Source organism: Scylla paramamosain, chromosome 22 (assembly GCF_035594125.1).
Source record: "Scylla paramamosain isolate STU-SP2022 chromosome 22, ASM3559412v1, whole genome shotgun sequence".
Lineage (NCBI taxonomy): Eukaryota > Metazoa > Arthropoda > Malacostraca > Decapoda > Portunidae > Scylla > Scylla paramamosain.
Window position 1 is genome coordinate 5,522,501 of NC_087172.1, and position 9,916 is coordinate 5,532,416.

At 42.2% G+C, this 9,916-nt stretch overlaps 1 protein-coding gene across 1 annotated transcript in view; it reads right to left on the minus strand.

The window, feature by feature from the left end:
* The window catches only part of LOC135111475 (BTB/POZ domain-containing protein 6-A-like), a 15,390-nt gene extending 5,753 nt beyond the window's left edge, over positions 1-9,637 (minus strand). The window contains exons 1-3 of the mRNA XM_064024795.1: positions 9,205-9,637; positions 4,987-5,149; positions 3,143-3,376 (exon numbers count right to left, since the gene is read on the minus strand). Coding sequence (XP_063880865.1) covers positions 3,143-3,376; positions 4,987-5,133 — 381 coding nt within the window. The 5' untranslated portion in view covers positions 5,134-5,149; positions 9,205-9,637. The remainder of the gene's footprint in view (positions 1-3,142; positions 3,377-4,986; positions 5,150-9,204) is intronic.
* Positions 9,638-9,916: the final 279 nt, after the last annotated feature.

The window sequence follows — 9,916 nt, forward strand, 5'->3', positions numbered from 1 at the left end:
GATGGAATAAGGTTCGTCAAAGGATTTTCTCGAGTGTTTGAATCGGTTGTAAGAACTTTAATTTACCAGTTTGCTTATTTATTTATTCATTTATCGCTCGGGCAATGTTCTATACTAGCCCTTTGAACGCATGTTTCTCCATACATACCCGCTTTAATCCTCTCTGCGTTCTGTATTCTTGCTGAGTTGCTTCAGTTTTTTTCGTATTGTTCATGTATCGAGCAGGTTCGAAACGGCGAACCGAAGCGTCGCGACTCACCCAGCCGTTGGGCCCAGGCAGTGCCGCGGAGTGAGTGTGAGGAGTTCGTGCATGTGGATTTTGTGCTTTCTCCATTACCTTTCTCTAATACCTGGCTGTCATAACTAAATAGGACCGCCGAAGTGCTGTCCGAGGCCTGCTCTCTGTGGCGGGAGGTATGTTGAAGGTGTGTAATTAAATTATATGGGCGCGTATTTTGGTGTGTAGTGAAAGATGTGTGTCGCTGACCCGCGCGCTGCGTGGTGACGCCGCCGGACAGGGAACACACATGGTTGCCAGACTGTCATTCTTACCGCTATTCTGTTCCATCCGTTTTACATTTTATATGACTGCCCATATTTTACTGAGCTTCTTATATTCAATGTAGGAAAACTATTGGTATTCATAATGGGAAGTTTTATGGCATAGGGCTTAGAAAATCGTCGTGAGTGATTGTGATGGTAGCGGCGGTGGGCAGTGGCATGGACGCCTTTCTGTCTCGGCCCTCACCGCTGGCCAAGAGTCCGGAGAACCATGATGAGATTAGATAGTGTAGCTTAAGACAGTCTTATCTGCTACAATTTATTTTATTTATTCATTTACTTAATTTAGTAATCATCTATCTATTATTATTCCCTCCGTTTGACATCAGCACTGGGCAGGATTCACGTTTTCTGACCTGCATCACTTCTTCATGTCTGCTTTTCAAGATGTAGCCTACATTCCTTGAGACTTGTATACCTGCGCTCTGTAAACCTCAAGATTTTAATGGAAACCTCAAGATTTTAATGGCAACATACGTAATACTGAAACACTTAACTAGAAAGAACAGTTAATGGGGAGGAGCCTTTGCCTTTACTACCCAGCTATCCACTTTAGATCAGATAATGTAAGTTATGAAAAATCTCTCGTAATGGCCAATACGTCTGCAGATGCTTGTTCTTCTATTGTGTTCCGTTGTGTTCCTTTGCTGTGTGAGCGTGGCCATATTCATGATGTGTGGCAGTTTTCACCATTCGTGTGTTATTAACTCCTATATTGCCCGCCGTTTAATATGGGAAATGGCGCAGTGTCGGCGTGTATTGATGGAAGCACATACTGGGTTGTGAATTAAAGCGAATTAAAGAGAGTGAAAGTGGAAAAAAAGTGGGTACAAATGTTGATGTAATATTTTTATGTACAGTGTAATTATCTTCACGTATAATTAGTTCATTGCAACGCTGTATTGTCTTTTTTTTTATTTTTATTTGTCGTGCTTGTTATTTTAGCAGTGCAGTTTATTTTCATAGGCAGGTAATGTTTTGACGTGTCTGTAATTCATTTGAGCAGGTACATTTTTCCTCATTTGTGCAATTTTTTTTTTACTTGATTGTCAGTTGTATTTTGTATATATATTTTTTTTTTATTTGTGTAGTTATTCAATTATTTATGCACTTGTTTATATATGTATGAATGTATGTATGTATGTAAGCAAGCATGTATGTTTGTTTTTATTTGTCCGTCTATCGAAGTGTCTATCTACTTATCTTTTATCTATCTATTTATCTATCTATCTATCTATCCCTCCAACAGCTGTTAATATTTCACCTGGAAGTTATCAGAACATTTTCTTCTGATGTTATTTTTTCACTTTCGCGTTCATATCGACACACGAGTGAAGGTGACGTCAGGGAAAAGTATTAGAAATTAAACTTTATATGTTCCTGTACAAAAAGAAAAAAAAAGGAACAAAGAAATGAAAAGAAAAATGAAAACTCCGCCGTAGGAAAAAGAAACATGATGGACGGTGTGTGTGTGTGTGTGTGTGTGTGTGTGTGTGTGTGTTTTGTCACAGTCCTGTCCACGGTAAATTCCTGGGTCTTCATTTTCTTTACCCGAGTTCACATTCCCCGTTTTCTTTCAAGTCTGTCTTTATGAACTGAGTCCGTGAAAGGAGGAGGAGGAGGAGCAGGAGGAGGAGGAGCAGGAGGAGGAGGAGGAGAACACACTTTTTCAATCGTGTTCTTTATTTTATGTATGAATGTTAATATTGTTTCACTTACACTGTAAAATAAAAAAAAAAAAGAAGTGTGATAAAAAAAAAAAAAGAAGTGTGTGAAGAGAAGGGAACAGGAAGGGGAAGGGGAGGGAGAATATGAATAGAGGGGGAGGGGTTAGATTTTATAGGTTAGCTATTAGGGGAGTGCTGGGGAAGAAATTGGGAGGGATTGAATCAGGTCAAGCTTTTAAGGGGGTTAGGTTAGGGGAGGTGGGGGAAAAAAAGATGGAGAGGGGAGATAGTGGAGTGGGGGAAAGGGAAGTGAGGGGAGGAATATGGACAGTTGAAAAACTGAAGAGGTAAACATGAAAAAGGAAAGTGTTAGCAAGAGGAAAGGGATACAAAAGGGAGAAGGGGAAAATATGAAGAGGAAAATGGAAGAGAATAAAGAGGAGAGGAGAAACAAAAAAAGGAGGTAGGGGAAAGGGTCGAGAAGAGTGGAAAAGGAAAAATAGGGCATAGGAGACAGAGAAGGGAATAGAGAGGAAAAATAGGAAGAGGGTGAGGGGGAAAAGGTATAGAGGGGAAAATAGGAAGAGGGGAGAGAAAATACAGCGTGTACAGGTTGTTGATACTGATTAAAAAAAACCTCTCGAATTAAATTGCTGTTCATTTAAGAGGAATGTCTCTCTTCTCTCTCTCTCCTCTCTCTCTCTCCTCTCTCCTCTCTCTCTCTTCTCTCTCTCTCTCTCTCTCTCTCTCTCTCTCTCTCTCTCTCTCTCATTCTCTTTTGTGCCGCAATTTAATTAATCGCGGGTGTTGAAATTGGTCCCGACAGAGAGAGAGAGAGAGAGAGAGAGGAGAGAGAGAGAGAGAGAGAGGAGAGAAGGAGAGAGAGAGAGAGAGAGAGAGAGAAACCCACCCACCTCAGAGCACAGTGTCATGAGAGCCTCCATTTGATACTTGCTGGCCAGTTGGTACACTTTCACCGTCAGCGCCACCTCCGGGAGTCTGGTGTGGCCGCGGTACATGTACTCGAGCACCCACTGCAGCGCCTCAGGGTGGTCCTCCTTCAGGGTAACCTCGGGGCCTTCCGCTAGGGGGCCGTACAGCATGGCCTCGAACACAGGGGAGCTCATGGCCAGGATTAGACGGTGAGCCTGACGAAGGGGTGATGAAGGGGTGATGAAGAGGGAGACGAAGGGATGACTTGATGAAGGGACAAGTTGGGAGGGAGATGAGGGAAAGACGTGGTGTGGTGTGTGGTGTTTATATAGGGAGGATAACGGAGGGTAACAGGAAATGAGGGAGGTTAAAGAGATTGTTAAAAGGAAGAAGGGAGATTGTAGTAAAGTGAAGTACGAGGGGGGAGAGGTGAAGGGGAGGAGATAAAGATAGGAGGGAGGATACGGCGTGAGAAAGGGAAATATTTGGAAGGTAAGGGAGGAATGATGCAGTTGAAGGGAGAGGAAGTCAGGTCGAGTCAGGGAGAATTGTACATGGGAAGGGAGCAGGAATACTGGCAGTGCTGGTGGTGGTGGTGGGGAGCAGGGGCAGGGAGGGACAGAATAGGAGGGAGAGGGAGGGGAGGGGATTATACATGGTAACACTGTAAAAGCTACTATGCCAGGGGCGGGGGAAAGGCTTACTGTGCCTCCATTAATGCCACTCCCCGGAGGCAGGAATGTCCCTCTGGCGAGCTTTCATTTTGGTAGTTTTTGCAAAGAGTTAGTTACGGGGAGGGGATGTGGCCGTGTGTGGCAGAAATGTGTGGTAAGGTGTGGTAGGAAGCGTGGTGGGGATGCTGGTAGGGGTGTGTGGTATAGCGTGTATAATTGGGTGTGTGGTGGTGTGCAGTAGGAGTGTGTGGACAGGATGTGTGGAAAGGTTTGTGGTTGGGTTGTGTGGTAGGGGTGACTGGAAGGGTTATGTGCTATAGGATGTGCTGTAGTAGTGTGTGGTAGGGGTGTGTGGTAAAGATGTGTGGTGGGTTGAGTGGTAGAGAAGTGTGACAGTGGTGTGTGGCAGAGTGTGGTAGGATGTGGGAAGAGATGTGTGGTGTGTGTGGTAGGTATGGTGGGGGTGTGTGGTATGGGTGTGTGGTATGGGTCTGTGGCAGGGATGTGTGGTAGGGATGTGTGGTAGGACTTTGAATGGAAGATTGCACAATGCTGGGTGTGGAAGGAAGGAAAGAAGGAAGGAAGGAAGGAAGGAAGAGCACTTTGCTGGAAATGTGTCAGGCGGTGGAGCTGTGAACGTGGCAGGAAGGTGGAGTGTGGTGCTGTGGTGTTCTTCTTTAGGGATGCGGCAGTGTGGTGGAGTGGTACAGTGGGGAGTGTGCCTTGCTGTTGTTGTGGTAGGGGAGGTACTTGTGACAGGGTAGTTAGCGTGACGTGGGGAGTACTGGTGACAAGGGGAAAGTATTTATGACAGGGAAAGAATTTATGAGAGGAAAAGTACTTGCAAAATGATAGTATTTAACTCTGACAGGGAAGGGCATGTGACAGAAAAAATACTCGTGACTGGGAAGTACTTGTAAACAGGGTTAGTACTTTACTGTAGCAGGAAAAGTACATAAAACAGGAGAAACAATTGTAACAGAGAAAGTACGTGTGACAGGAAAAAAAAAGTGACAAAAACAAAGTAGTCATGACAGAAGAAAACACATATAAAACAAATATAAGAAGAAGAAGAAGAAGAAAAAAGACGAACAATGACAGAGGAATATCTTTGTCTACACCTGCACACGGGACAAACAGAAGTAACACACCTTGATAGGGTTCTGGAGGCCTGGCAGGGTGATGGTGAGGTCAGACAGCTTGGAGGAGTGTAGGAGAGCCGCTACCCGCTGGCTGGGGCTGGCGAGGTTCCCCTGCCAGGCTGGCTTGCGCCCCTGACCCTCCACCACTGACGACATTGCCCGCCTCGACCCCCTGCAGGAAATGGAGGCAGGAAGCAAATGAGAGACAGGGAAATAATCGTAAAACTAGGAGAGAAGTAGGAAGAGGAGAATTAAAGGAGGAGAAGGAAAGGATGCAAAACACGAGGAAGAACAGAACAGAGGTTGAAAAATAGGAAGTAAATAGGTGAAAGGAAAAAAAAGTACAAAGATGGAGGAAGGAAACACAATAGAGACAGAAAATAATCGTAAAACTAAGAAAGAAGTAGGAGGAGAAATTAGAAAGAGGAGAGGAAGGAAATGATGCAAAACACGAGGAAGAACAGAACAGAGATTGAAAAAATGTGACGTAAACAAGTGAAAGAGAAAAAAAAAATGCAATCATAGAGGAAGGAAGCAAATTAGAGGCAGGAAATAATCGTGAAAATTAGAAGAGAAGTAGGAAGAAGAAATGTAAGAATCGTAAAAGTAGGTAGGAAGTAGGAGAAAGAGAAATAAGAAAAAAAAAAAAATAAATAAGGAAGAGAAGGACAAGAATCCGAAGGCGAGGAGGACAAAATATAGAGATTGAGAATATGAGATAAACAAATGGAAAAATGAAATAGGAGACGAATAAGAACAAAAGGAAATTGGAAGAAAATATGACGAAATTACAGAGAAAAAGAAGGAAGTGGAGAACAAATGGGAGACGGAAAATAATCGTAAAAACTGGGAATGGAAGTAGAAAGAGGAGACACAGGAATCGTAAAAGTAGAAGAGAAAAAAGAGGAGAAGTAAGAAAGAAAAAGAAAAGGAAAAAATGCGAAGATAGAGGAAGGAAACAAGTGAGACAGAAAATAATTTTAAAACTAGAGAAGAAAACAGGAAAAGAAACATAAAAATCGTAATAGTAAATAGAAAGTAGGAAGAAGAGAAATAAGAGAGAAGAAGAGAAGGAAAAGAAGAGAAAGAAGAGATTGAAAACTGGGTGCAAACAACTGAATGAATAAAACAGGAAGATGAGAAAAAAAAAAGATAGATAAAAGAAAAGACGGTAACGTGCAAGAAATAAATAAAAGAAAAGAAGCAAAGATAGATAAAAGAAAAGACGATAACGTGCAAGAAATAAATAAAAGAAAGAAAGAAAGATAGATAAGAGAAAAGACGATAACGTGCAAGAAATAAATAAAATAAACAGAGTAAATGAGACAGAAAATAATAATAAAACTAAAAGGAAAGCAGAAAGAAGTATAGAAACTGTAAAACTAGAAGGAAAGTAGGAAGAGGAGAAATAAAGAAGAGAAGGAAAAGGATGCAAAGACGAGGAAGAACAGAACAGAGATTGAAAATAGGACGCAAATAACAGGAAGAATAGAATAAGAAGAAAAGAAATAAGAAGAAGGAAGATAAAAGGAACAACAACAATAATAATGCATTAGAATTAGAAAGAGGAAGCAAGCAACGAACAAGAACACAGGACACACACACAAAAAAAAAGACGAGGAGAAATAACAGAAAAGGTAAAGAGAGAAATAAGAAAGAGAAAAGAAAGAAGAGAAAGGAAAAACAACAACAATAATTCATAGAAATTACAGACGTGAAGCAAGCAACGAACAAGGAGACAGGACACGAAATCATAAAAAAAAAGAAAGATAATGAAAAATAATAGAAGGAAAAAAAATACGGCAAAGAAGAGCAAGAAGGAAGAACAGAAGCAGGAAATAAGAAGCAATACAAGGTGTGGTGCCTCGTAATAAGGTTAGCGGCTGAAGTATTCCTCGCCCAGCCACCGCTACGTATATTACTAGTATTTCCTTGTATTATCGGTGTTTGCTTGTATATTTCAGAGAACGAGGCGAAAGAGGATCCCCACTCACCAATTCTGCCTTCCACCTCACCAAGCTAGTGAAGGAGAGGAAAAGAAGCAGGAATTTTTATCCGTAACATTCACGAGAGAGAGAAAGTTAGTTGGTAGAATATGTTGTACAGTATCGCGATGAGATTCTTGTGGCCATTGTGGTTATTTTGGTGGTTTGAGGGAGCAAAAGGTAGAATGGTTATGTTTGATGGTGATGGTGGCGATAGTGGTGGTGATGGTGGTAGTGGTGGTGATGAGGTGGAGAAAAAAGAAAGGAAGGAAAAGAAAAAAGAACAGTAACCGTATAAAGAAGGAGAAATAGAAGAAGAAATAAATAGAAGAACGAACAATATACATTAAACTGAAGAAGAACAAGAGTGAAATAAAAACACTAACAATAACATGAATAAAATAAGAAATAGGTGAAGGGGAAAGGAAACTGAGAGAGAGAGAGAGAGAGAGAGAGAGAGAGAGAGAGAGAGAGAGAGAGAGAGAGAGAGAGAGAGAGAGAGAGAGAGAGAGAGAGAGAGGAACGAATCACAAGTTCTTAGGTAAAATATAATATGCAACCAAACAGTATAATATTTAGAAACCTAAAGCAATAATTCATTTGTTAAAAGATTAATAGATGAAAAAAAAAACAAAAAACATGCAGATAAATAAGCAGAAACAAGATTAGTGACACTGGACAGCAACACCAGGAAGAATAAATTATAAAGAGCGTTTGTAAATCTTTGTGTTGTTAAAATGCAAGTGAAAATCAACCTTCGTATTTAAATAGACGGATTCATTAGATAGATTGAATTTTGTCGAAAGAGAAAAAAAAAGTAAAAAAAAAAAAAGGGGGAAAAATGATGAAAATATGGTGCATTGTGAAGGAAAAGCGAGAAAATCGTGTTATTCAAGATGAGAGAATCCTTATACCAGTGTTATTATAATGTAAGGGATTTTTCTCTTTCATTTTTTCCTTTTAGTAATCTAATGTAATTTTCACGTGTGAGACAAAGGCACGTTGTAAAAGAAAATACCTTGATAATATGTCTCTCTCTCTCTCTCTCTCTCTCTCTCTCTCTCTCTCTCTCTCTCTCTCTCTCTCTCTCTCTCTCTCTCTCTCTCTCTCTCTCTCTCTCTCTCTCTCTCTCTCTCTCGTTTCCTCTTATCCTTCTTTCTTTCCCTAGCTCTTTGCCTCTCTTCTAACTCCTTCATTCTTTCCTTCTTTTCTTCCTTCCTTCCTTTCTTTCCCTCGCCTCATTTCCCTTTTTGTCACCACACTCCTTCCCCATCCCTCTCGCTCTCTCTTCATTCATTCCTCCCCCTTCCTCCTATTATTCCATCCTTCCCCTTCTACCATTCCTTACTCCTCCCTTCCCTTCTCTCATTTCTTCCCTCTTCTATTTTTCCCCTTTCCTCTCCTCTCTCTCTACCAGTCACCAATCTCTACACCCCTTTACCTTCCCTTCCCTTCCCTAATGTCCCCTTCCTCTACCATGCCATCCCCACACCCCTCTCTCTTCCCTTTTTTAAATAACCTTTTCCCCCATTCCCCCTTCCTCTACCTTCCCTCCCGCCCTCACCTACGAGGCAGTCACCATCCTGGGTTCAATAGGGAGTGTCGCCTAAGCGTTGTCCATCCTGGGAGACAGAAACGCCTGGGTCTCGGTGGCGCCTTCTGCTTCCAGTCAATATTTCGTCCAGCCAAGAGAAGGAAGAGGAGGAGGAGGAGGAGGAGGAGGAGGAGGAGGAGGAGGAGGAAGGGGGGTGTTTATCTAGGTCATGGTGTAACATTTAGCTTGTACTCTTTGTCCTCCTTTATTTGCGTTTATTTTGGGTCTGCGCTTGTCTGTCTGTGTGTGTCTGTATGTATGTCTGTTTATGTGTGTCTGTCTGTCTGTTAGCGTCTTGTTTTTCTTCGTGTCTTGTCTGTTTCTCTCTCTCTCTCTCTCTCTCTCTCTCTCTCTCTCTCTCTCTCTCTCTCTCTCTCTCTCTCTCTCTCTCTCTCTCTCTCTCGTTATTATACACGTACAGTAAATAATGTCTGAAAAATATTTTGTTTTCTAAGAGCGTATATGTTTTGACTGCGCTGTTTGCTTGAGAGAGAGAGAGAGAGAGAGAGAGAGAGAGAGAGAGAGAGAGAGAGAGAGAGAGAGAGAGAGAGAGAGAGAGAGGAACAGTCATGAATAAAGTAATAATGTGAATAAAAATTCAAAAGCACTTAAAACACAACATAAGTCAGAACAACACACAAACTTTACCTTAAAAAAAAAACGATAATCTCCTGAAGTTGGCGAGTCACAGGCAGCGGAGGAGTCTTGAGTCTTCCAATTCTTCCTCGTGCACTTCTTTTCCCAAACCTTCCTTTCCTTTTTAAACTTAATTAATTATCCGTCTTGGTGTCAAAAAAAATTTCCTTTACCGTCACCTGTTTCCACCGTCCGCTGTCACCTGCACTTCACTCATTGCTTCTAATTAGTCAGGCAGGTAAACCAATACAGACACACCTGCCGTAGCCTAATTACAGGTAAGTGATCCGCGCACACCTGTCTCTTCCTTTACAATCGCAGAGAGAGAGAGTGTGAGTCAGTGAGAGAGAGAGAGACGGGAAGCGTAGAACCCGTTTCGTCTCTTTCTGATCAATTTGTGAGCGAGCGAGTGTGTGTGTGTGTGTGTGTGTGTGTGTGTGTGTGTAGTGAGTAAGCGAGACGGTGTGAGTGTGAATCATTCGTGAGTCACCTGTAGTAGTTGTAGCGTGGCGCGTCAGCAGGTAGAGGGGAAGGGAGAGGGGAGGGAGAGGGGAAGGAAGAGGGGAAGGGTGAGAGAGAGAGAGAGAGAGAGACGGAAAGGGAAGCGTTGTTCGTCCTAGGGTTTGTAATTTTGCTCCACCAACCCCTTCTTCCTTCCTCCCTCTCTCGCTCCCTCTCTCCCTTGTCCCGCCTTCCTCTCTTTTTCTTCCTCCTCCTCCTCCTC